This window comes from Miniopterus schreibersii (genome assembly GCF_964146895.1).
Source record: "Miniopterus schreibersii genome assembly, chromosome: 2".
Classification (NCBI taxonomy): domain Eukaryota; kingdom Metazoa; phylum Chordata; class Mammalia; order Chiroptera; family Miniopteridae; genus Miniopterus; species Miniopterus schreibersii.
Genome location: NC_138102.1, coordinates 92,865,013 through 92,892,908, shown reverse-complemented (window position 1 = coordinate 92,892,908; position 27,896 = coordinate 92,865,013). Strand labels below are relative to the sequence as shown.

General features: G+C 45.1%; 1 protein-coding gene across 2 annotated transcripts in view; it reads left to right on the top strand.

Moving 5' to 3' along the window:
- The window catches only part of ADA2 (adenosine deaminase 2), an 85,401-nt gene that overhangs the window by 34,575 nt on the left and 22,930 nt on the right, over positions 1–27,896 (top strand). The window contains exons 1-4 of one of the 2 annotated variants that reach the window (XM_081129295.1): positions 3,939–3,983; positions 7,194–7,523; positions 8,567–8,786; positions 10,644–10,854. In XM_081129295.1, the coding sequence (XP_080985421.1) occupies positions 7,202–7,523; positions 8,567–8,786; positions 10,644–10,854 (753 nt within the window). In that variant the 5' untranslated portion in view covers positions 3,939–3,983; positions 7,194–7,201. Of the gene's footprint in view, positions 1–3,938; positions 3,984–7,193; positions 7,524–8,566; positions 8,787–10,643; positions 10,855–27,896 lie in introns of those variants that run through there. The other variant, XM_081129294.1, reaches the window with a different exon arrangement.

Sequence of the window (27,896 nt, the reverse complement as noted above, 5' to 3'; positions counted from 1 at the left end):
ATTATGGAAATAGAAGTAGATGACTAGAAATCCATATTGGAGGGGAGTAGGCAGGGTCTGGTGAAGGTTTTGTGTGGGAGATGTAGACAACATCGGCCAACTCATTTTCTATGGTACGAATCAGATTTCTGGCAGAAGCCATTGTGTGCACAGATGTAGCACTTATTGAGAAGGAAAAAATTGAAAGAGGATCATGTGGGTTTTTTGGGGGGGACTAGGAGGTAGGTAAAAAAGTCAGTATGGGCTAACTTGAGTTTGAGATTTGAGTTTGCTCTGTTACCCTGTCACAATATCAACAGACATGAGCTTAAGGGCTTCTCTCACTAGGTCTCCCTTGGAGTGTTTGCTCCCCAAAAAAAGGACAATAAAAATAAATATTTATTGAGCATAAACTATTTATGAGCCAGCACTGTGCAAAGTACTGGGAGTTCAGCAGGGAACAAGATAACATGAAAAAAGGTGAGTGTTCTGGGGATATAATGTATAACTTGATAACTATAGTTAACAATACTGAAGTGTATACCTGAAAGTTGATAAGAGTAATCTTGGGTATGTATGTGTGTGTGTTTTTTAAGATTTTTTATTGATTTTTAGAGAGAGAAACATCTATGTGAGAGCCAAACATCAATCAGCTGCCTCCTGTATTCCCTTTACCCAGGGTTGAGTCTGCAATCTGGGCATGTGCCCTGACCGGGAATTGAACCTGCAACCTTTCAATGCACAGTGACAACACTCAATCAACTGAGACACACTGGCCAGAGCAAATCTTGGGTGTTTTTAACACACACACACACACACACACACACACACACACACACACACACTGGTAATTATGTGAGGTATGAATGTGTTAAATAACTTTATTAATTTCACAATGTATACATATATCAAATCATCACATTTTACACCTTAAAATAAAAATGTTATTTTTCAATTATATCTCAACAAAGCTAAAAATATGTAAACAAATAAAAAGATAACATTGAAAGCAGTAGAACTGAGCAGTGGGGAGCATGACCTTTGGAGTCTGTCTGCCTGGCATAAAATATTTTGCTGAATCTGTTTCATACTTCTGCATCTGTAAACTGGGCAGATTACCCACCTCAGAGTTGTCCTGAGGACAATGGTGGCAAAGCATTTGAGTGTAGTGCCTGGTACACAGTAAATACTACATAAATGTTAATAACTTTTTTTAAATTTATCTTTATGTTGAAAGTATTACAGGTATCCCATTCCCCCCCATTGACCCCCTCCACCTCGCTCCTACCTCCTCCCCAGGCCTTCACCCCATTATTGTCTGTGTCCATGAGTTATGCATACATGCATATAACTTCTTTGGTTAATCTCTTCCCACCCTCTGCCCCCCTTCCCTCTTCCCTCTGAAATATGATTGTCTGTTGTATGTGTCAATGTGTCTGGATCTATTTAGTTCATCAGATTCTTTTGTTCATTAGCTTCTTCTTAAAGAAGACCCTTCAACATTTCATGTAGTACTAGTCTGGTGGTGATGAACTCCTTTAGCTTTTACTTATCTGTGAAACTCTTTCTTTTCTGTGATAGTTTTGCTGGGTAGAGCAATCTAGGGTGTGGGTCCTTGTTTTTAATCACTTTAAATATTTCTTGCCACTCCCTTCTCGCCTGCAAGGTTTCTGTTGAGAAATCAGCTGACAGTTGTATGGGTGCTCCCTTATATGTAACTAACTGCTTTTCTCTTGCTGCTTTTAAGATTCTCTCTTTGTCTTTAAACTTAGGCATTTTAATTATGATGTGTCTTCCTGTGGGCCTCTTTGGGTTCCTCTTGTTTGGGATTCTCTGTGCTTCCTCGACTTGTAGGTCTATTTCTTTCCCCAGGTAGGGGAGGTTTTCTGTAATTATTTTTTCAAATAGGTTTTCAATTTCTTGGTCTCTTCTCTTTCTGGCACCCCAATAATATGAATGTTGGGCCACTTGAAGTTGTCCGAGAGACTGCTTAAACTATCTTCATATTTCCAGATTCTTTTTTCTTTTTGCTCTTCTGGTTGGGTGTTTTTTGTTTTCTCATATTCCAAATTGCTCATTTGATTCTCAGCGTCCTCTGCTCTACTGTTGATTCCCTGTAAATTATTCTTCATTTCAGTTCGTGTAGCCTCCATTTCAAATTGGTACTTTATTATGTCATGGATGGTCTCACTTCTTTTCGTAATACTCTTACTAATATCCTTGAGCATCCTTATAACCATAATTCTGAACTCTGTATCTAGTAGCTTGCTTGGTTCTTTTTTTTTTAATATATATATTTATTGATTTCAGAGAGAGGAAAGGAGAGGGATAGAGAGATAGAAACATCAATGATGAGAGAGTCATTGATTGGCTGCCTCCTGCACGCCCCCAACTGGGGATCGAGGCCGCAACCTGGGCATGTGCCCTGACCGAGAACTGAACTGTGATCTCCTGGATCATAGGTTGATGTTCAGCTGCTGAGCCTGGTCAGCCAGGCTTGGGTGAGATTTATTGAGAACCTCCTCTACTCCAGGTACTTTGCATGTGTTCTTCAATTAACTCTCACAGTGGACCCTGTGGACTCACATTTAAAAGAGTAAAAAACAAAAAGAACAGAGTCTAGCAGCCATTTCTACAAAGGGCCTCTCACACAAACTACACTTCAGTGAGAAGCCTGCAGTGAACCGCCTGCCTGCACTGTTTTTCTTCCATCTGAACCATAAAGGAATTCCTGAATTATATTTTAACCAATAGCCTGGGATTTTCCCTATCCACTGGCATCTTCATCAACCAATCAGAGCAGCTTCATTCTGACTAATCAGGACACTGCCTTTTGGACAAAACTGCCAGGATTTGGAGTTCTCATTTGCAATGAGGACAGACCAATCAGGGAACAGGGGCAGGGGCTTCTCTCTATATAAGCCAGCTCCTCTCTGGCTTGGGTAACCACTTTCCCATCCCACCAAAAATTGAAGACTAAGACTGTCTGGCATGGTTGAGTGTTGTCCTATGAACTAGGAGGTCACAGTTTGATTCCTGGTCAGGGCACATGCCCAGGTTTTGGGCTCCATCCCCAGTAGGGGATGTGCAGGAGGCAGCTGATCGATTACTCTCTCTCATCATTGATGATTCTCTCTTTCCCTCTCCCTTCCTCTCTGAAATCAATAAAAACATATATTTTTTTAAATTGAAGACTGAGTTTCCTTGACTGGACAGGGCAGGGGAGCATAGCAGGGCAGAGCAGAGTAGACCTGAGTAGGTGGAGCACACCAGAGGAGAACAGAGCTCCCTCACTCCAGGCTGCCTCACAGATGTACTGTTCCACAGCTGTGCTGTATCACAATTGAGCTCTTTGCACTGAATAAAGTTTCCTTCTTCACCACACCCCAAACTGGAGATTTCTGTTGGCATTGAATTGGTTCCAGTGATTATTGTTTGACAACCCTATAAAGTTCGGGCTTCTCCCTTATTGTCCTGCCCTCTCATCCCTGATTTCTCCCTTTTTACCCTCTGTCCAGGGGATTGCCACCCAGTTCAAAATCACATTTTGAAGAGGGGTACACTTCCTGATGTTCAAGAGCAGAATTTAGAGTGTCTCCTTGTGGTACTTATTGTCCAAAACCATGTTCTGGATCCTACAAAGACAGGACACACACAAACACATACAGACTGTACCCTCAAATAAGCACAAAGCCACACATGCACAAAAACTCACATAAACACACAAACAAGTGTATAACTCCCCCCTCGGCCCCCCCGCCCCCCCCCCCCCAGGAACAGAAAAACACTTCAACATACACATGCATGTAAACCTACACACTTGATCCTACTTGCTGCCTTGGCCCTGACAGGTCCCATCTTCCTTGCTTGTGCAACATGAGGTTGGAAGGAAGTGAAACCTTGACAGGAAGTGAAACAGAATGTGAGCTTTTCTTCTGCTTCTGACACAGCTGTTGGTGGGGGGGACTAAGCAAACAGTCTACAGTTTCTGGAGCTGCTCTGAGGTAACTGGGATCTCCTGGGGTGGGGGTCTGGGTGGAGCACTGGGCTTGTGAGGTTACTGCAGGTAACTGGGAAGTTGGGCCCTTAGTCTTTGTTAACCTGGTGGCCACCCTCCCCACTCCTCACCTTTTGGTGCGGAAGAAGAACAGTAGGGATTTGAAAATAGTTGCGGGCCCAAGGACATCTACTCAGAGTCACAGATGTACATGGTGTTCCTTTGTTCTTAGTCTGGAAACAAAGTGTTTTTATAGTTTTTTGTTTGTTTGTTTTTTGTTTGTTATTCCTCACCTGAGGATATTTATTCCATAGATTTTTAGAGAGAGCAGAAGGGAGGGAGGAGGCAGAGAGAGAAAGAGCAATGTGAGAGAGACACATCGATTGGTTGCCTCCTGCACACAGCTGTACAGGGGCCAGGGATCCAGCCTATAATCCAGATACATGCTCTTGACTGGGAATTGAGCCAGGGACCCTTTGATGCACGGGCCAATGCTCTAACCACTGAGAAACACCAGCCAGGGCTGTTTTTATAGTTTTCATTCATTCTCTTTTCAAAGTAAAGGAGTATTTCACAGAGAGAGAGAAAGATGAAGTAAATATTACAGTAAGGGATTTTTTTCCCCTTATGCTTGACCAAGCTGATACTAACCAGCATTAGATAAATTTTGTCTGGCAGGCCAAGAAAAGTCCCCATGAATACTTTTGGGGTCCTTAGAGAGGAAAAAGGTGGAGATTTTGGAACCAGGTGGCCTCTGTATAGTGTCACTAGGGAGAGAGGGACAAGGGGCTGAGGCTATTGAGTGAAGGGTGCAGTGTGGGGTAGATGGAATGACAATGTGGATATCATTGTCCTCTTGCCCTAGAGATTTCAGTTGCAGGCAAACACTGTAGTCTGAGGAGAGATTCAAGGACTTGATGAAATTGAAGGGGTTCTTCAAATGTCTGACTCTCTGATTCGAGGGTATAGCACCTACTATAACTGTGAGACTAGAATAAATCGTCACCTATTTCCTTCTTAAAATTTCCTCTGGTGTCTGATATATCATGGAATAATTGAATGTTAGCCCTGGAAAGAATCTTGGGTATAATGTATTTCAATGACTACCAAATTCTCATTTTTGTCATATCCTTGCACCTCTTTTCCTTTATTTTTCTTTAAATTAACTTGCTTAAAAATTTTTATTTAACCTAAACAGTGATATTTTGTATCATTGATGATACATGTACCACACTTTGAGAACCACTGGTGTAGTCTAATTCACCCATTTTACAGGTGAGAAAATTGAGACCAATAGACATTAAGTGATTTGACCAAGGTCTCACAAAGATATACTAATTTGGAACTGTTCCTGAGCTCTCCTAATTTACAGTTTTGATTCTCTGCAGTATAACATATCATACTACAAGTACATAGAAACAATTATTAAATGTAACTCAAATAGATAACCCATGTGAAACCTGCTAAACATAGTTTCTGACAAGGACTCAATAAATGTGTTTCTTTCCTTCCTCTCTTAAGTCCCTGTTCACTGATAACCTGAACTAGTTGCTCCCTGGAAGCTATTAGAATTGTTTTAATGCTAATATTCTGAAATATTGAGATGATGTACCTTGGTGTCACTGTTGAGTAATTGATTGTGCTGTGCTAGGTACTCAACAAGTCTTATCAATCTAGAGATACAGGTTTTCAGTTCTGGGACAATCTCTCCCCCTTTAAAAAATTTTTATAAATGCAATTTCTTTATTAAAAAGCTCCCACCCTTTTTGTTTTTGTACAATTTGCAAAACTATTCTGAAAGAGAAATATATGTGCACAAGTCTGCAAAGAGTGCTAATTTGGGATATAGTTAAATGCTTTACAAGTTACTTTAAAAAGACTGCCACAACTGGGCCATTATATTGCCATCTTTTTTTATCAAAATATTTAATTCCATCCTTCCTTCCACTGCCTTAAACTATAAAGCATTTTTAAAATTAGTTGTGATTAAGGAAGGACTACACCTACTAGAAAATAAGAGAAGAAAGTTCCGTTAGTTTGAGGTTTCAGAATCTCCTCCAAACCAAGACCAGTATCTTTTTTTTTTTTTTCTAAATATGTTTTCATTGATTTCAGAGAGAGGAAGGGAGAGGGAAAGAGAGAAACATCAAAGATGAGTCATTGATCAGCTGCCTCCTGCATGCCCCATACTGATTTTAGAATTGTGGTTACTTTTAAGCTGAAATAAAATTCATGACCTATTAAAATGTTAAAGACTATTTTGTTGTTTTTTTAATATATCTTTATTGATTTCAGAGAGAGGAAGGGAGAGGGGGAGAGAGAGATAGAAACATCAATGATGAGAGAGTCATCATTTATTGGCTGCCTTCTGCGTGCCCCTGACTGGGGATTGATCCCGCAACCTGGGCATGTGCCCTGACGGGAAATCCAACTGCAATCTCCTGGATTGTAGGTTGATGCTCAACTGCTGAGCCACACTGAGCGGGGCTGGGACAATTTCTTGTATTATTTATTTCATTTTTTTTTTTCTTCTGAAATATCTGTTATTTAGGTCTTGGATTTTCTAAACCAATCACTATCTCATTTTCTTCTCTCTTTTTTTGTCCTACTTTTGAAGAGATTCTCTTCAATTCCACCTTTTAATATTGTTAGTAAATTTTTTAAATTTTAGCTTCCATATTTTAATTTCTAAAGCTCTTTCTTATTTAGTTTATTTTTTTGTTCCTATATTATAGACACAATATCTTTTCTTATTTCTGTAAGGATAGTAATTATAGTTCTTTTGACTTTTTCTTTTATTTCCTTTAGTTCTCTGTTTCCCTTTGGTTCCTTCTCTCTGTGTGTTATCTTTAATTTCTTTATCATATTAGAGACTTCCTTCATATGTCTTGTGATACTTTGCTCTTTGGCTATGTTTAAAAGTGGAACATTAAAAATCTGATTACAATGTCTTGCTCTGTGTGTGGGCAGGGCTTGCTGATGGAAAACCTCCAATATAAGGAGGCCTCATGGTAACCTTTTATTTGGGAAACCCCTCCTTGCCTGTACCTGGAGGTCTTTTCTCTGGGGTCTCAGAGAAGAATCCTTCAACATGCTGCCTCCTGTTAATCTGAGAACAAGGTGTGAGAAGAAAACTGACACTTAAATCTGTAGATTTTCACTTACTCATTACCTTTTTTAGCCCCACTGAGTTCATTTGAGCAATTTCCTCTTCCAGGCATCCCAATGTTGGTCTGGGGCCCATCTGGGCAGCCAGCCCTCCTCTCTCTGCTTTTGGTAGTGGTGACGTCCTTTTTCTGCTCAGCCGTGTCCACAGATGAGAAACGAAAGCAGCTGGTAATGAGAGAGAAGATGATGCAGTTGGGGGGGCAGCTGGTGTTGAAGAAAGAAGAGGAGCTGGCTAATAAGAGGCTCATGGCCCTCAAAAAGGCTGAGATGAAGCAGGCCATGAAGACTCAAAAGTTCCCACCCAGCATGCACTTTTTCCAGGCCAAGAATCTCATTGAGAAAAGTGAGGTATTTAATATCCTGAAGAAGATGCCAAAAGGTAGAGGTTTGGAAGGACGATTTGGGGTTCTGGGAAGGTAGGGGGAAACTAAACTTGGAACTGTTATTTGTTGTTATTGGAGCTGCTATTATTCTAAATGGAGCAGAGAGAATGCCACTCAGCTACTTTGAGTATTGTTTTTGCTAGCAAACTAGGAAAGGGAAGTGTTCAAAGGTGGCTGCTGGTCCACCCTGGAAACCAAAAACCCTGCTTCCAAGGGGACTCAGCCTCAGAGAGGGAGCAGGAAGTGGGCCCTGGATAATACTGACCTTCCCTGACAAAGCTGGAAAAATATCCACCAGTAAGATAATATCCTGGGCCCATAGGACCCTAGTTTTCCCTGCATATCTTCCCTCACACCCCTTTCTCCTAGTCTTTTCCCAAGGGCTAAGTTACTAAATGGAATACATGAAATAACATCCTGAATAAACACATTTCTAGCACTATATTTCTACAGTATAAACACATTTCTGTGTATAGTAAAATAATTATTCTGCACACATAAATAGTTTGTAGTTTATAAGGAATTTACTTTTTTTTGTTTAATGTTATAGAGATTAAAAAAATAAAAACTGTGAGGTTGGTAAAGTAACATCCCCAGTTGATGGAGAATGTAAGGTTTAGAGAGGGTGACACATCAAAGTTCACACAGCAGGGATACCTGTCTAGGGGCCAGTGTCAAGGCCAGGTGCTAAGATGGAACAAGAAAAACAGAAGGACAGTGTACACTGTACCTTGAGGGACACTGGGGTCAAAATTGGTGTCAGGTCTGAAGGACAAGCATGGAGCCCCAAATGGCAAAACTTGCAGACCAGAAGCTCCAATGGAAAGTAATGGGTGGGTATTGGGGAGCAGGTTGAGAGGACTGGGGTGGGAGCAGAGATGGAGGCTCATTCTTATTACATCCTTTCATGCACTGTTGGGTAGCAAGGTTTCATTTAAAGGCTTGGGGTCTCAATGGAGAGCTAGCAGCTGATGAAGCCCCAACACGAACCTGGACTCAAGTCCCACACCACTCCCTGCCCTTCTTCTTCCCTTTCCAGGGGCTGCCTTGCATGTCCATGACTTCAGCATCCTGAGTATGGACTGGTTGGTTAAAAATGTCACGTACAGGCCCCACTGCCATTTCTGTCTCACCCGAAATGGAACCCTGATGTTCAAATTTGCTCACCCAACTCCCCCAACTCCAGCAGAATGTTTAGAGTGGATTTTGTTGGAGAAGCATCGAAAGAAACTGCAAAACGTCACTGAGTTTGACAACAGGTGAGTGGTGGTTCATAATGTGTCATGCGCCTATCATAGGTGGGTAGAGTGAGGTTGTGTCTCCCTTGGCCTTTAAAAATCAAGAGACTTTTTCTTTTAAATTTACGGGAAACTTTGCTTCACAAAGGCATTCAACACCTTTTCTGCCCATAGGAAGTTTCTGGTATATTTAAAATCCAATTTAATCAGCAAAAGGTATTAACAGCAATACTGTTGTTGCATCAAATGAAATTTGTCTAGATGCTCAATAAGACCAGAAAGAAGAAAAGTTCCCAGCTCCTAGAGTAATGACAGTCCAGCTGGTGGATGAAACAGCTTGAAAATATTATGGAGCAATTTCTTAACAAACTCATATAGTAATATTATAAGTAATAATTATTTTCATCATTCAACCTCCTACAGAGTGTTTTCATGAGGTTATTTCCCTTGACAAATAAGAAATATGAAGCTCAGTGTGGTTAAGGCCATAGGCCATAGAGCTGGTAAATGGCTAATGTCAATGTAAAAACTGTCCAAACCTGTAAGAATTTTTATTTGAGCCGAGCTGACAACAATTGCCAGGAAGCAAAATCTCAACGGATTGAGAAAATGCTCTAGAGAATGTCAGTTTTGCACCTTATTTTATACATTATAATCAAAAGAGGAGGAGTAAAGGGGTTACATGAAATCCATTGGTGATAGATTAGGGAGGCAGGAGAAAGCAAAGTGGGGAAATCTCTGGGATTGGGTGAAAAGTAAAATGATAGGCACATACTTCTTTTACATTTGTGGTATAGGATAGTTAGCAGTTAACAACACAATAACAATGAGGGGTTTTGTAGTCTCTGCTCTGGTGCAGTGAGGGGTCTGGAAAAAAGGAAATTACCCTGACATTCCAAAGGTATGTTATCATAGATGCAAAAAGACAAGAGAAAGGCTCAGTTAAGGTCAAGATTGACCTTTGTCAGGGAAGATACCAGCCTAGGACATAACTAGCTGCCATGACTCAGTTTGAGTTAGAAAGTTTTAATTTTAGACCATCCTATGTGGTTACTTTGGGTCTCTGAGTCTGTAAGGCCCACCACGCAGGCCTTCCCTGAGCTTGTCAGGTTTAGTATGTGGGTGGCCCCTTTTTGTTCACACTAATCAGGGATGTAAACCTGGCCATGTAGGGCCCCATCCAGGGTTATTTCTAACAAACCCCCTCCTGTATGCTAAGGCTGCCATAACAGAATACAACAGACTGGGTGACTTAAAAAATAGAAATTTATTTTCTCACTGGTCTGGAGGGTAGAAGTCCAAGATCAAGTGTGAACAGATTTGGTTTCTCCTGATGCCTCTTTTCTTGACTTGCAGATGACCACCTTCTCACTGTGTACTCATGTGGCCTTTCCTATATGCACATGCACTTCCAGTGTCTCTTATAACAGTCTTATTTGATATTTGTCTCACCTTTATGATTTCACTTAACTTTAATCACCTCCTCAAAGTCACTATCTCCAAATACAGTCACACAGGGGAGGGGGGAGTAGGGTTTCAATATACGAATTTGGTGGGGACAACACCCCACAAAGAGAACTTGGTCTAGGATGTAAGTACACTGGAGTCAGGTTGGCTAAGTATGCAGAGAAGATCAGAAGAGCTTGGTTGGTGGTAACTTCTCACCTGAGCTGTATCCTGGGGAGTACAAAGCAGGTCTCAGGGTGGAGGCCTCCATCAGAGCCTGGATGCTTCCCTTGACCTCTCACCACTGCTCACTATTAAGCATCCTGGTTTTTACTGGGTGGGAAAAGCAAGGTGGGTAGGATTCCTGCAGGTGCTGGGAAGCAGTGGCCTAAAGCATGCCTCATTAGCTCACCTCCTTTGTGTCCTGGACAGCCTTCTGAGGAATTTCACTCTGATGACCAGGAACCCCGAGGTGACTTATGCGAACCAAGATATCGTCTGGTCTAAGTTTGAAACCATCTTCTTTACAATCTCTGGTCTTGTTAACTATGCACCAGTGTTCAGAGACTACATCTTCCAGGGCCTGGAGGAGTTCTACCAGGACAATGTGTTCTACCTGGAGCTCAGAGCTATGCTATTCCCGGTGAGTCTGTCTCTCCTCTCCCTTCTTCCGCTCTGGCTTGACTTTCAGATCTTATCCTGTAGGTCTTCACAGGCTCCCTAAAATGATGACTTCATATCCCAAGGGTATATGCACCTTTCCAGGGGCCAGCATGAGCAAGGAAACCTGAAATGGACTGGGCTGTCAAGCTTAATATGACACTCAATGTCTTTTACCTCCCTTCTCTCATGATGGCCACTTTTCACCTTCTCCCAGATATATAGTTCCTCCTAAGTGCTCAAGGTTCCCAAGCCTTGGACTCTGAGCAGTGCCTCTTGCCTGACTGTTTCTTGACCTGTCTCCTTTCGTATAAAAGTTTAGCTTCCCTGAATCCCTTGGGACAATGCTCTTGGTATGGAGGATAGCTAAGGAATCTGGTAAATGGATCTGGTTGCCTGTAACAATGGGGGATGATAATTTTTTGGGGGCCCTTTCTGTGGACCCCAGTTGCATTTTACCTAGGGTCTTCTATGGGCAATGTGCCCTCACAAAGGAACTGGTGGAAAGCCTTGCTCCCTCCCAGGTTTCCCATATACCCAATACAGTGTCTCCCAGCAGATCTCAGGGCATGGCTGTGGTGAACTGGCAGTGCTAACTGAGGTGTCTGCAAGGAAGGTAAGGGCCTGGTGACCCTTTACCCCCTTCCCTTTTGCCTTCCTCCTCTGGGTACTACAGACTTCTTATTTCCTGTTTGTTCCACCATAGAAGCTTCCTCCCTGTTTTTTCTTCAAATCATTCTACACTCATTCTTTTCTTTAATCTCTGTAGATAAAGTTCAACTCTTCAGCACAAAATGAGAACCCTTCACATCTAGAGTGTATTCACCACTCCAACCTTATTCCTATTTTTCTCCTCCACCCCTCTTCCTTTATCCTTTCCTCCTTATTTCTTTCTTTTTCTCTCCCTTCCATCTATTCATCAGACATCTGCAGCCTCCTCCTCTGCCAGGCACTATGTTAGGTGCTGGGTGTACAAAGACACATAGGACAGAACCCATGTCCTTAAGAAGGACAATAGTTTCTCTCTGGGAGATTCGTGGGTAAAAAAATGCATGTAACAGACATTCTTGTAGTTGTTAAAGAACCATTTACAGAGTGTAGAGAGAATACAAAGAAGGAAATGGTTAGTGTTACCTGATGGGTGGGAGAAAAGACCAAATACGCATTATGGAAGAAGGAGAATGCTCTCGTGAGTCCTGGAAAATAAGGATGAGATCACAGAGTTGAAGGTGGGCAAAGGCATTTTCCTCAATGGGATCAACATAAACAAAGGTATAGGTGCTATAGACACTTATTTGGAGCCCATTTGGGACTACAAGGAGCTCATTAATGACTAGATCCTAAGATTCTAGGGCTACTCATTGAAAATAAGACCGGAGAGGTAGACAGGACTAATTATGAATAGTTTGGACACCATATTAAAAGTTGTATTTTACAGGTGAAAGGAAGTCACTGGATGGTTTTAAAAAAGAGACTGTGAACACATTCTTGCAATTTAGGAAAATCACTCTGGAAGCACTGGGGAGTATGGATTACAGTGCAAGGGTCCCCCTAGTGAAAAAGGGAGAGGACTGGAGTAGGCTGGAAGACCAGTAAAGAGACCAGGGAAACTGCAGGTGCAAGATGAGGACCTGAATGAAGACAGAAGCAACGAGTAGAAGATGGATTCAAGCCATGTGCAGGAGGAAGTCTATAGGTCCAGTGACTGACTACATGTGGTGAGGATTCTATTATGACTTGCTGGCATTCGACTTGAATTGATAGGTGGTAACGTTTATGAAGATAGGAAATGCAAGAGGAGCAGCAGGATAGGGAGGGAGAAATGATCACTATGGTTTTGAACTTGCAGAGTTGGAGATGCTTATGAGACATCCACATGAAGATGTCCAGGAAGTGCTGGAATACATGAGTTTGGAGCCCAGAGGAGAGTTCTAGACTGGAAATGTGTTTTGACATTTACCTGCAGAAAAGTGATCATTAAAACTGTGAGTGAAGATGAGATTCCCATAGAAGATATAGGATGAGAAGAGGAGTGGGCCAAGAGGGGAACCCTGCAAACAGCAAATAGGATGAACAGTTTACAACATGAACTGAGAAGGAGCAGTCACAGAGATAGGAGGGGACTAGGATAGAGCTCTCCCAGAGACCAAGGAGAAGGGGGTTTCACATGGTAAGGTGAGGTCAAGAAAAATGTGGATTGGAAAGAGCCCATTGGATTTGGAAATTATGAGGTCACCTTTGAGCAGTTTCAATGGCACGCTGAGAAAAGAAGCCCAATTTTCAGGACTAGAAAAATGAAATGCATGATACATTGGAACCAGGTTTGGCTGACTAAAGGCCTTGCCTGTGATTTGAGAAAAAGAAAGAGGGAGGTAGCTGGGGAGGGAATGCGGGGTTTAGGAAGGTCCTTTTTAGGGTGGAGCTTACTTTGAACACATAAGGAAGAAACCTGGAAAGATTAAAGGGTAGAAAGGCAATAAGAAATGACATGATGTTCCTCGGGACAAAAGAAGAGATTGCTGCAGCGCGCAGGGAGTGAGACTGTCTTTGAACCAGAAAATGTTCTCTACAACCTGAGAAAAGGCAGGTGAGGGGCAGATATAGACACAGGAGGGATAAGATGGGGGAGCTAAGGGGAGGAGATCCTGCCTGCCTCCCCTGTATTTCTATAACAAGCAAGACAAGGATAATCACTGAGATTGAGGGGCAGTGAGGGGATATTGAGGGTGTTTGAGAGAACTGCATAGGGGGATGGACAGGTTGCTGATCCCAGAAAGATAAGTTGATTCCCTAAAGCTCTGTGGGATGGATACAAAATCTCTAGTAGTTCATGCTAGTGTGTGAGTCTTATCTGAAGTACCCTTCCCACAGGAATAGAAAATGATGTGATGGAGTCCAGGTTAGCAGGACAAACGAAGTGAAAGAACTGGAGTGAGGACCTGAGGGCAATGACAAGGAAGTGGTGGGAGTCAGCTGGAGAGCACAAGGAGTGGGTAAATGAGCAGAGCAGATGGAAGGGAACAAGGTGAAGGTAAAGGCATAGGAAGCTGCAGGGTGGCTGCTGAGGAAGTTAGCAACCTAGAAAGATAGGACGTGTGGAAGAAACTAGTAAGTTTTACTTTAATGTATTAGAAGTGGATACACTGCTTGGGTGATAAACTCCAAGGTGAGACCTCTAAAGTGTGAGTTTGAAGGGGAGCATGTGTCCTTGGGAGGCAGCATGCCCAGGAAGACCTAGGGTGAAATGGCTCAGGATGTCACAAAAAGGGACCAGGCATAGGTCTGCCCAGGCACGGTCTGGAATGTGTGAGTTCTTAACTTTGTGCAGGAAGGATTTCACAACATGAGTCTAGGTGATTTTGAGAGTATGTTTATTAAAGCTGGGGGCAATGAAACAAAGGAAGGGCTTAAGATAGAAGAAGCAAGATCATAGCAACAGTAGTGAGCCTAGTTGAGGTTGCCTTGGCCCTTTAGAAAGAAAGTCACAGAGGCAGAAGTGAGCCAGCTGGGCTGCATGGACTCAGGGAACAAGTTACAGAGGCAAAAGGAGGGCCCCTGGAGACAGGTTCAGGGGGTGAGCGCAGGACAAACTGCTTCTGCGTGCTGCTTCTCTGGTTGCAAGTCTCTTGGGAACCTTTAGAGCTTAAGAGAAAGAAAGCAAAGATACATGTTTAAGGAAAGGGGAAATGTATGGGCATGCCTCAGGGAGAGCATTCACTGGGTCCTTTGTCTTATGGGTTTTTATTTGTTTTCTAAATGTGAGAATTTTAGGGGAGGTCTCAGGGGAGGATCTCAATAGAATAGTCATCAGCTTTCCAAGTGTGTCCTTTGATATGCAGATGGATCAAAATGAGCATATAGAGGGGCCAGGGTCATTCTCTGGTCAGTTTCACCTTCAAGGAATGTCATCTGAAAGGGACTAGACTGAGGCAGGTCTGTCGTGGGCACTGTCTGGAATTTGCTCCTAAGTGTCCTTGGTTAAGGAAAATAAGAACTTTTGATTTTTAATCTGGCTGTAAATTGCTCGGTCTTGTTTAGCTATCTGTCTCAGTTTCTCCATGCCACTTGCTAAGGAATTTTCCTTGCTTCTTACTATCCTGTCTCAAGGAAAATAGCAGGAGTTGGGGTGCAGGAGAAGAGGTCTATCCTAAAGTAAGCTGAGAAAATGGGTCCTCAGAACACTCTAAGTTAAAGATGACTATGTTGGTTTGATTTTAAAGAAGGAGGTTTGGGGATAATAAAATGGAAAGGATTAGGAAGAATCCAAAAGAAGGAGACACTATCCAAAAATATATAGGGTATCCCAAAAAAATATCCCACACTTTAACAGCTGATAATTCACTTTTCACTCTTCAGTTTTTTTTGTTGTTGTTAATCCTCACTTGAGGATATTTTTTCCATTGCCTTTTCGAAAGAATAGAAGGGAGGGAGGGGAGAGAAAGAGAGAAACATCAAAGTGAGAGATACACACAGACTGGTTGCCTCCCTCACTCACCCTGACCAGGGGTGGTGGTGAGGAGCAAGCCCGCAATCTCTGTATGTGCCCTTGACTGGGAATTGAACCCATGACCCTTTGGTACACAGGCCAACGCTACAACCACTGAGCAACACTGGCCAGGGCCTTTTCAGGTTTAACTGATGTGAAATAATGGGTGAAGCCAGACTAAGCTTTGAACAAAGAAAATTTATTCTAAAGTGCCACTAGACTTTTTAAAAAATATATGTTTTTATTGATTTCAGAGGGAGGAAGGAAGAGGGAGAGATAGAAAGATCAATGATGAGAGAGTCATTGATCCGCTGTCTCCTCCACGCCCCCTGCTGGGGATCGAGCCCCCAACCTGGGCATGTGCCCTGACCAGGAATTGAACCTCCATCTCCTGGATCATAGGTTGATGCTCAACCACCGAGCCACGCCGGCTGGGCACTAGACATTTTTTTATGGGGATACATAAAGGATAAAATTTACAATACAGGATTTTTGAAGATGGTGGCCCTGTGAGAAGCAGCAGCGCCCCCGCTCCAGCCACGGACTTGATTTCCTCCTAAAATCCTATGTAACCAGCTTGAAAAAAACAGAGAAACATACCTGAGTGGATGAAGTGTGAGTGGGGAGCACTGAGGAACCATCACAGAGTCCGGGAGAAAGGGGAGAAAATTTTTTTCTTTAAATTTTATAAAAATCTTTTTTTTTTAAACTTTTTTTTTTAATTTTTTTTTTTTTTTTTTTACAAAAGAATTTTGTCTTACTTAGCTTGTTTTTGGTTTTGTTTCAGTTATTTGCTTTGTTTTGTTTTATCCTTGCTTCTACTATCAAGACTTTCTTGATATCCCTGCTTAATGACTGGGACTTTATCGTTATAACCAAGTTTACTGCTTCCCTCTATAGTTTCCCCCAAATCTCTTACCAGACTCCCTGCCTGCCTGGGCTTTATCTCTCTCTCTCCTCTCAATCCATTGGCATAACTTTTTTCTTCTTTCTTTTTCTACTTTTCTTTCATTCTTTCATTTTGCCCCCTTCTGTCTTCCTGTCTGATTGTTAGTTTCTCTTCCTCTCTTTATTGTATATTTGTTTTCTCATTTTCAACTATTATCCTATTCCTATTCTCTCCCTTAATTTTGTGCTGGCCCTTCTTTCAGAATCTTTTCTCTGCTTCTGTTATCTCCCAGTAGCTTCTCTATTTTTTACATTTTAGTTTATTATTATTTTCTAAATTTTCACCAGTATTAACAATATACACCTCTGGGCTCCACTGGACCCACAAGACAAAATTTACGATACAAAACCAGGCAACAGTAAAAAATTAAAGGCACACAAATACTGAACGAAATGATTCTTGATGTTTGTGATTCCATTGCTTTGAGTTATCAACAGTGCCTGAACCAAAACGGTCATCAGTTTGAAAGCAGGCATTGACAAAAAAATTATTCATTTCTGTAGATTCTTTTAAATTTTGGAAATGACTTTCAAAGTGTGTATACTTTTTTTTTGAACACCCTGTATATTTTAAAATAACTTGACTTTAGGGTCCAGCATTTGGGCCAGAATCAAAGGGTGATAGCGGTTTCTAGTACTATGAGATGGATGGACCTCAGATTTACAGACTTGAGCTGGTAGAAGCTCAGGTGTCCACATTGGAGAGCAGCATCTGTTGGGGAGCAACCCTAGGTGAGAAAGTGTTGCTAGAGGGTTCTTTTGGTCAGTCTATTGAGAACTTTATTGAGGACTTTTTTTTGGGGGGGTGGGGATTTGGGGTTTGTAGGAGTGGGCAAGATTTCTAAATTTTCCATTTGGTAGGGTCACTTAGGAAAGTGACCTTTGGATAGAGTTCTCCTCTACATTATATCCAAACTAGTCTGCTCATTTATTCAAGTATTTGAGTATGCCAACACCCTGGTGACTGACCTTCAAGTTTGTGGCAAGACCCATAGAATGGTTTTGTTACCCTACCCTGTGGACTTTATAGGCTCAGAAATTTTGTTTATACACCCAAAAGTAATAGGGCCCCAGAGAACTGAAACACATTGACCAATTCATAAAGACAAATGTATAAATAAGATTCCCCCCCCCCCATTTTTCATTATGCTCTTTTTCAGAAAAACTGGCAATCAAACCAAACACACTTGTGCTACCTGATTGGGGAAATTCTCTCCTTGAAGGCAAATTTTAACTTTTCCTGAAGCCAGAATGGTGTCAGTGAGCCAGAGCCCTAATAAGCCCTGTCACTGAGCTCTGAACATCTAATGGAGTCCATAACACAGTTCTTAGGCTTTGGAAAATCTGATGAAAGCTATCACCCTTTCCCCGGGAGAAAAAAAAAGTACTAGAATAAACTGACTATTGTAGACAGTGTTTTCACATGTACACCTATAAAAACCGTTCTGGCAACAATACACTTTTTTAAAAAAATTTAATTCTGATTGGGATTCCTAAACTGACTTTACTACCCCCAGTTTGATTTAAAGGGTTCAATGACCCTCTAAGGAAAGATACACCTGCCCCAAGAACCAGCAATTCCAGTTTGTGGGTCAAGACTCCTTTCTCTTCTTCTGAAACCAAGCTTCCTCAAGTCTCAACTCTCCCTTTTCTTTCTTTTTTAATCCTCACCAAAGAATGTTTTTTCCATTGCTTTTTTCTCCCAGGACCCTTCAGTCCATGGGCTGATGCTCAAACCACTGAGCCAAACCGGCCAGAGCTCAATTCTTCCTTTCTTTGCATCCTGAACTGACCCACCTTTCCCCTTAGATATGTTAATACCCTTCTTGAGGTTAGGAGGCCAGCTGGTGAGGATCTGATGTGTGTTTGATAGGTTAACTCTGAGAACCGACTTGTATTTCTATATTTGAGTTCTTGGGAAGTGGGAGTGGGGCTTACCTTTGGGCTTTAGTAGAGCTTTTGTTGAGTTTTGTGAGCAGAGTAAATAAGATCTGGGCACAAATAATCCTTTTAAGAGAAAAGAGAGTATCTAGTCCACCATCTGTTTGTAGTGGAAAAGACTCAGGGCGTACACCGGAGGAGGTGAAAGGAGACCTTTATTAACGCATGCGGTCCCAGAGGAGGCAGTCTCCAAATTCTGGGACCCGAACAAAGGGCTTGGGTCAGCTTTATAGGGTCAGAGGTCGGGCCTGCTTTTGGAGCGAAAATAGTGGGCGGGGTTCCAGAGGTCAGATAAAGTTTCATGTACATTCAGGCGGGTAATCTGATACCTGAAATGAGGAATCTTCCTAAAATGGTGGCGGTTCCCGCCTCATTTCCCCCCTCTGATGCTATTGTTGCTGCAGCAATTATTGCATCATGATCCATGTCCCTATCCTCCGGGTCTTCAGTTTCCCGGAGTCTACGATAATGGACCTGCTGAAGGGCTAGAATCTTGGCGGTTGCCCTTCTGGTAACAGTGGTTTCTAGGGTCTGGATGCCCGTTCTAATTACATAAGCCCTGATAGATATTCCTATTAGGATGATAAGAATGGGCCCGATTAACGGAACGAGCCACGGGACCCAGGCCTGAGCGTCTAGGCCCCAATTCCAGTTCCTAGCCTCCTCTCTGCCTCTCTGTATGCTTCCTTTTAATTCCTCATGATTCATGTTACTTAATGGCCGTATTAGGTCCCAACATACCTGCCGCTCAGGTGGTCCATATCCTTGGTACTTCTGAGCCTGGTAGCCCCTAGTTCCCTGCATGACCCTTGTCCAGTAGACCTTATTATTCCAGGTACACTGAGCCTTGTTTGGTTTTACACAGCCTGGTGGCATGTCAGTACTATAGGAAAAGGGGCTTCCTTCAACTACATACGATACTATACCCGAGTCTTATTCTCTTGGGGTGCTGCACTGGCACCGGGGAACTGTGATAACGGCAGGGGCACTTATAGGAAGCAAACTATATATCCACACAAACAAGCAAAACTGAGGTATAGTCCCCCAAGGGCTACCCGCCCCCACAGGTTCCAGTCCTGAGGTGCCGTCGCCACCAGTCCTACTCCGAAGATTGTGGTGAGGAGCCCGGCAGCTGCGAGGTACCATTCTGGACTACGATCCATTCGTGGGTCGGTCCTTTCCTTAGCTTCAAGGAGGGTAGCCGCGGCTGGGGGCGGTCCTCAGGTTCTCCGTTGACCTCAGGATCGGCTGCCCTCTCGACTCCGGTGTGATGGACCTAGGGCGCTGCTCCTGCAATCTTAAGGGCAGTAGGGGTTGTTAATATGACTAAGTGGGGTCCGGTCCAAGCCGGCTGGAGTGGCTCCTTCCTCCAGTCCTTAACCCACACGTAATCTCCTGGCCTAAAAGGGTGCGCTGGCCCCCCTCTAGGGACTGGGTCTGGGCCTAGTCCGGCCTTGTGTACCTGTTCTAGTGTCTTCCCCAGTTTCTGGAGATGCCTAGTCTGATTGGCTTCCCCAATTACTCGTAGTTCTCCCCTGGGATGGGCAATATTGCTGGCGGTCGTCCGTACACGAGCTCGAAGGGTGTGTAGCCCGTGGAGTTAGGAGCATTTCAAACCCTGAACAAAGCTAAGGGGAGTAAATCAGGCCATGGCAGGATAGTCTCTTGATGGAATTCTGCTAGTGTCTCCTTCAGAGTTCGATTCATCCTCTCCACCTTCCCTGAGCTATGAGATCTGTACGCCGGGTGTAACCTCCAGGTTATTCTTAGTTGCTTACTAGCTCCTGGATGACTGGCGACAAAGGCTGGCCCATTATCGCTGCCGGTGGAGGTCGGCAGTCCAAAGCGGGGAATTAATTCTCTTAAAAGGGCTTTTACTACCTCTTGGCTTTTCTCAGTCCGGGTGGGGAAAGCCTCTACCCACCCCGAAAAGGTGCAGATAAGGACTAACAGGTACTTGTTTCTGTGAAGTCGACCTGCAGGTCCTCAAAGGGCTGCTGTCCCCTGTGTTGAATGCCGAAGGTCCTTTGTGGGCATGGAGCAGCGTTGTTCCGCGTGCAGGTTGTACACCGGGCCACAGTTGTAACGCATATGCTGGCCAGGTTGGGGAAGTAGTAATATTTCTTTAGCAAGGCCTCCAGGGACGTTTTCCCTAGATGAGTCAGGGTGTGGCATTGCCTCACTAGATTGCTCGCCTGGGTCTGGGGCACATACAGCCGTCCACCTGGCAGTTCCCAGATGCCAGTCGTAGTCTGAGTACACCCTGTCTGGATCGCCCACTTTTGTTCCTCAGAAGTACAGTCCGATTGCATAGGGCTGAGATCTAACACGGCTCCTTCTAGAGCTGGAGCGCTGGCTGGGGCACTTGCACCCTGGGCTGCTTCCTTAGCCGCTCAATCTGCCCGCCAGTTTCCTTTTGCTATTTCTGCTCCTTCTCTCTGGTGCTCTCGGCAATGGATTACTGCCACCTTGGCCGGAGCCCACACTGCCTCTAGCGGCCCAAGTATTTCAGCCCTATTTTTCATGTCCTTCCCCTCGGCGGTAAGTAGTCCTCTCTCCCGGTAGATGGTGCCATGGATATGTACAGTGGCGGAGGCATACCGGGAATCTGTGTATATGTTGACCTTCGTCCCTTCCAACAACTCTAGGGCCCTGATTAATGCCCACAGTTCTGCCCTCTGCGCCAACCACCCGGCTGGTAGGGGTTTTGCCTCTAGTGTTTCTTTCTAGTTTCTCGTAGAGGCGGTACTCCTTCCTCTCCCCTGGGAATGAGGACTGCCATCAGATGGTAACCCGACCTGTAAGTGGGCTTCCCCCGATGGCTGAAAGGAGATCTGGGCCCCTAGTTTGGCCAGCAGGTCCCATCCCAAGAGTGGGGCTGGGCACTCTGGGAGGTACAGGAATTCATGTCTTACTTGATGGCCCCCTAATTCTACTGTTCAGGCTTGGCAGAACCTCTTTGGGCCACTTGATAGTCCAGTTGCCCCTACAATGGAGATCTCATGCCCCGACGGAGGGGCTATGGCAGTGGTTACCACAGAGTGCTCAGCTCCTGTATCTACCATGAAAGGGAGAGTTTGGCCCCCCACAGTTAACTTGACCATGGGCTCGTGGGGGCCAAGATTCAGGGAGCCCGGCCTGTCCTAGTCTGAGTCCATGCCCACCAGGCTGAGGACAGTTGGGGCGGGAGTCTCAGGCCGAGGAGCGCCCTGGATCTGCCTCTTCGTGTTGGGGCACCCCCTTTTCCAGTGGCCCCTCGGGGTCAAATGGCGTATAAATTTGGTATGTCTCACGCAGTCACTTGTAGAAATCTCCCGGGCATTCATCTGGTCGTTGGGTCACATTGGCGACTTTAGACATATTGGTGGGCCTTCTGGCTCCTGCTTGGACGTCATGGAGGGCTTCTCGATACCTCTGTAGCGCCGCCCTGCCCCCTTCGGTGTGGTGGTCCCATTCTGGCCGGACTTCAGGCGCAGCCGTTCTGGCCCACTGCGCCGGGTCTAGTGTCCCCACTGGTGCCGTGGTTTCTAGGTATTGGAGGGCCCCCGGAGTATGCGCCGGCGCTCCTCTGTAGTGAATAGGGTGAGGAGTAGCTGCTGGCAGTCGTACCACGTGGGCCAGTGAGTCTGCATAATCGACTCCATAAGGTCCATTAAGGCCTGCGGTTTTTCAAAGTAGACTATCGCACGCCCTGGTAGCTCAGTCCCATTGGGCCCGACTTGCGGGGGCCCTTGGGTCTCCCTTAAGGGTAGCTGTAGGGCCTGCTTGGGACGGCGTCTGGTTGCCATTGGTGAGGCTGGGGCTGCTTCCGCCTGACACTGTGGTGAAACTGACGGTGGGAGGGTTTCTAGCTCCGGGGCCTTTGGTTCCGGAGCGTTCGGTTCCGGGGTGTAAGGCGGGGACGTGCTAAATGGCGGCTCTTCCTCTGGGTCACTCCTGTAGATTGGCGGGTGCTGGCCTTCCCTAGGGCGGGCCACTAGTACTTGGGAAGCCTTCTTCTTGGCCCTGGCGACCCTGACGGTTCGGGGCGTCTGTTTCTGGCACTGGAGAAGCCAACCCGGTAGCTCCCGGGCTAGTTCCTGCCACCTGTCTATGTCTGTGTACTGGTCGGGATGTCCTGGCTTCCCTGTAACTACTAGGTGTACTGCCCGGACGATCCCCAGATTAGGAGTTCCCTCAGGGGGCCAGCCTGCCCTGAATGATGGCCACTCGACCGAGCAGAAAGTGTCGAGCTGATCCGGGGTCATCGAGGGGTCATGTCCCCTGAACCGGTCAAAGTTCCTAAGCATACAACCTAATACCGTCGATGAGGGGCCCCCCATAGCCCTTCCTCCCACGTCGGCGCAGACAAACAAGGGAGGGGGATTCAGGTCGCCCGCCTGGCCGCTCCCCTCTCGGGGACTTAGGTGCCTCTTAGCTTTGGCAGGTCAGTATAAACCCCTGACCCGGATCAGACTCGCAGGGAGGGACGGGGTCCCCCAGAGCCTGACGCTGCCCTGAGCCGTATGAGATCACCACGGAACCGCAGGTTGGGGCCCACTCAGACTCCGTGGGCGAGCGCCTGTAGAGCCACACAGACATTCACTCACTCACACTCATGCTCCAGTCAACCGAGTTTAGACATCCCCGCCCAATGGGATGTCCCTGCCTGTGGCCAAAGGGCCAAGAGAGGTGATCAGTCTCTCCTTCCACCCGGAGGGTGGGCCTGGTCTCGGGCTCCTGGTCCCCGGGGCACTCACCGGTTCCGAAGAGATCTCATCCCGTGTCCAGATCCGTTCGTCCTCCCCCAGCAGCCTGGGTGGGTGGACTCCGTGAGTGGCCGTCCTTGGGGCTCCGGACGGGCCGGGACCCAAAAAGACCGGGGCGCGTGCTTCCCTCCCGCCTCTGAGCTCCGCAGACCCCCCGCGGGTCCCTCACCGGTGGCAAAGCGCCTGCACGCGTGAGTCGTTTCCCGGTCAGGGAACCAAAATGTAGCGGAAAAGACTCAGGCCGCACACCGGAGGAGGCGAAAGGAGACCTTTATTAACGCATGCGGTCCCAGAGGAGGCAGTCTCCAAATTCTGGGCCCCGAACAAAGGGCTTGGGTCAGCTTTATAGGGTCGGAGGTCGGGCCTGCTTTTGGCGCGAAAATAGTGGGCGGGGGTTCCAGAGGTCAGATAAGGTTACATGTACATTCAGGCAGGGAATCTGAGACCTGAAATGGGGAATCTTCCTAAAATGGCTGCGGTTCCTGCCTCATGTTAAGAGAAGAATTTCTGAAGGAGATGAGCTGACACTGGACCTGGCCTATGTAGGGTGTTAGAAACTGCACTTCCCAGGACAACTTATTCCCATGTTTTGGTCTGAAAAATGCTTCTGTCTCTAAGCATAGGATCCAACCCCTCTAAGCCTAACCTCCTTTCAGGCTTTGACTTAAGTCCCGCCTCATTAGCTTGTGGCTTAGGCCCCTTCACCACCTTCCCGCGACTGCAGGCACCATCTTCCCCTTTGTCTCTATAATGTTACTTCCAGCACCTGCATTTGTTGCCTTGCGTTGTTTGTGTCACGATATATGAGCCCTGGTTTCCCAGCTACATTGTGAGGTATTTCAGACTAGCAGCCAGATCTGACATTGCCTGGTGTCTTCAAGAACACCAATAGTGATTACCGTGCTTGTCAATGGTGGTCCTCAAACTTAGGTGTACATACGAATAATTTGGACCCCGACCCCCCCAGGATTCTAATTCTGTGCTCTAGGGTAGGGCCAGGAAACTGCAAAGTTAACTAGCCCCTCCCCCCTCCTCAGGTGATTCTGATGCATATTGTCTCACCCAGGCCACACACTAGACCTTTCAAAGCCCTTTGTCTACATCATCTCATTTGAGCCTCACAACAACCCCACATTTTACAGATATAGAAACTGAGGCTGGGAAAGGTCAAAGAACTTGACCAAGGTCATATTGGTGGTAAGGAGTGACCAGATGGAGTCTGAGCACTGTGGCAGCCACACTCCTCTCAAAAGGAGCTCTCCGAGGGAGCATCCAGCTTGATTCTAGTCCTTCTACAGAGGAAACTAGAGCTGCCTAGGATGTTCTGAGCTGCTGCTTCACCCAGGTGGAGCTGGCCCTGCTAGGGGAGTCACTTCCTGCAGCTTTCTCAGTGTGGGGAGGCAAGGTACCTCAACCCTGGAGGAGCCTGGAGCTCTTTAGGAGGTGAAGGGCAGCAAAGGGAGGGTTTGGGTCTGGGTTGTTTTGAAGGCTGTTGACTTTCATCTTGAGCCTGGGGGAGGGGGAAATATTTAGGAGAAGTTTCTGGGAAATTGGATTAGAGGGACTGAGAAAGGCCAGAGTCTGGTTTCCTGTTCAGCCCTCCCCTTTTCTGTGGCTGACCCCACCAAGTGGGAGACTTGGGCTCCAGGGCATTTACCCTGGGGACCCTGCCCAGCTCTTCCCCCTCCCCACTCTGCCCACTCCCACCATCCTCCAGCCAGCCTTCATAGAAGGTGGAGGGCTCCTGGGTTTGGGGATTCTGATAGAGGATGAGGGGGATGGGACTTGACCATTTGTTCTGGTCTGACCCTGGAACAAAGGCTTCTTGCAGTAGTCTGTGCCTTAATGCCCCCCATTAGCCAGAGTAGGGGGAGCCATCAACACATTAACAACTAAAAACCGTCTACTCTGGAATTCTTTTGCTGAACCGCACTGTCTCCCCCTCCTGCTTGTGGGGCTAATTCAGGGCCTGGAATGATGTTGATGGACTATCCTGGCTGCTCAGCCTCCTATTGTGTTACTAATGCTCGATAACAAAGGCTACTTGCCTTTAGCAACAGTTGCTTCTCTGGTTTTATCTCCTGGACTCAAGTCCCTTCCCCCACAGCCAAAATCTGAGGCCCAGAATGGGTCCTGGCCAGTTTTCAGAATGGAGCTCTTGTAACCCAACAAGAGAATCTACTGGAGATGGCCCTGCTGGCACTTACTGATAGGGGTCTTAGGGAGAGACAGGTCTGTGGCAAAGACAGCTGTTGATGGTCGTTCCAGACGTTACTGGCTGCCGTCACTTGAGAAACAAGCAGTGCTCTGCTTCCTCACCTCCCACCTCCTTGGGTTTTCCTGGATTCTTAGCAGACCCTTCATTAAAAATTCCACCTGACTTTTTGCTGAAGTGACCACTGTTTTATGTTTTTGGTATTGCTCTGAAAGAATACTGACAATAGCATTTATTTTACCATGCTATAATTGTGCAATTTACCTGTCAAATCAATGAAAATGGTAGGTCTTAACCTTAGCTGTACATTAGAATCGCCTGGGGGAATTAAAAAAACAGGCTCTAGCCAAGAGATTTCCTGACTAATTCTAATGTGCAGCCAGGGCTGAGACTTTGAGACCCCCTGACACTAGAGTATAAAGAGAGGGCAGGGGCCACTCTAATGACCAGAGACACTCAGGGTCAGCAAGATTCTGAAATTCATCAGACCTCCAGCTCCAATTATGCAGTAGGACTGAGTTTCTTAACCCTTTTAAGTCTCAAAATTCTCATCTATAAAATGAAATTACCTAATAGTGTAGTTTTGAATATTAAATGAGATATGATATAAAGCTCTTGGCATATGCCTGGCACATAGTAGAAGCTCAATTAATACTGGTTAAAGGAATATTTTTCTAGTAGTGAAAGCTATTTGTGTTGAGAATTAGAAATTCTGAGTCCTAGTTTCTGGTCTTATGGAAACTGTGTAACTTTGAGCAATTCTCTCCTCCCAAATTCCCCTTCAGTTCCCTCCAGCTTCAGAATTCTATAATTCCATGATATGATAGATAATACAACTTTGTAATCTTATATTGGTTTATGAAAGTAGTATGAAGTTTGGTTAATTTCTCAACAAATTTACAGGCCCTCAATTAAACTATAGTTACAAATTGAGATAATCTAAATTGAGTCCACTGTGTTTTTAATTCAAGAGGGCTTCTTACAAAGATGGAACAGCTTTCGTATCATTTAGTCTTAGATGGATCACTGATACCACTTACCTGTACTTACAGATAGTTAAATTCTTAGATATTAACTTATCTTCCTAGGACAACTGCACATTTTGAGTTGTTTTTCCATATCTGGTGATAGATTGGTAATAATATTATTATCATTAATAATAATTATGATCATTTCTAAGTTCTTTACAAATATTAACTCATTTGATCCTTGCATGATTGATTTGGAACAGATTGTTTCTCCACTGGGAGCCTGAACCAGAAGGCTGACCAGAACTCCCAAAACAGCTGACAAGTTTCCTGCAACACCTGGCTTCACAGTAGAGCAGTGTTCTAACCACACAAGCTGGGAGGCTGGGAGAAGATGCAGGTGTCCCGCCTGGAAAGGGTCTCCTGCTGGTTGAAGTGGGAAACTTTTGATCATTCAGTTTAATTAATGGAAGCCTGCAGTTTCTTTGCCAGAAGCCAGAGGCCCAAGAGCACAGGGCACCAGGAGACCGGAAAACACTCTGGATGCAGCATCTGCAGCCCCAGGAGCCAGATCCCGTCTCTGTGGCTCTCAGTGCTATGGGAAGTAGCATTGGGATTGGAACCCTGGCTTCTCCGGCATTAAGTACTGGAATGACAGAATTGATGGCTTGAAACTACTGACATAATGAAGGCCTCTTGTGTTATTGGAGAAATGTGATAACACTAGTGGATAGTCTTTCTCCGTTGCTAGTAGGAGTAGGCTCCTTATGATATCTCAAGGAAAAGAATTTTCTGAGACTCACGGGAGGATGAGTGATTTTTATTTGTGTGGAAGTACATTTCTGGGTTTGTAAAGTCCCATTTCCCTTAAACCAGTCCTAGAAGATATGCAGCTGGGGATTCAGTAGAGCTAGAAGCAAAACCAGAGTCCAAGGTTTCGTTTCCATGGTGTAATTGGGTCCAGCACAGCATTAGTCCAGTTGTAGTCCATCAGTTTATTATGTGGGGTCCACATGGCTATTGGCCATGTGGACAAATGCAAGAGTGAGAGCCGCATAAACCAAGAGTCAAGCTTACAAGAGAGCAAGCCAAGAACAGTGAACTCCTTTGTTTAGGAAATTAAGTATCTCAAATCTTCTCTCGCTTGCAATAGGCACTCCTACTCTGGCCAATGACCTGTTCCCCGGTGTGACTGACAAAGTACCTTCCCTATGTCACCCAGACTTTATTGGGCATGTGTCTAAATTGCAGCTTCCTGGCAAAGCCTCACAAATGTCATGCCCATAATATTTGGCCTTCTCTTTGCTCCTTTTCTGTTAATTAATAACCAATGGTATCAGTTGCATCATTTGTATATCTCTGCATACTTGATTAATTTGCCAGGAATCTTCTTTTAGGTAGAACGGTCATTTGTTGAGTTTTTAAAAAAAGGTTCTTTCTTTTGTTTCCCTTCTGTTCAGTTAGCACTGCTCCACCTGCCACTTATCCAACATCTATCCACTATCTATTCTCTAAAACATACTGCCAGGGGCTTAGTACTTTTAAAATTCCAAGTGGACAGCACTCTTCTTAAGTTAATGCTTATTTATGGAGCTCCCACTCTGATGCTAGAGGAGGGGAGATGGGAAGATCTTCCAGTTGGGGTGTCTTGGCAGGTGACTCTGTAATGACAGCAGTCAAGGCAAGGGGCAGAATTCTGTTCTTCCCTGCTGCAGATCA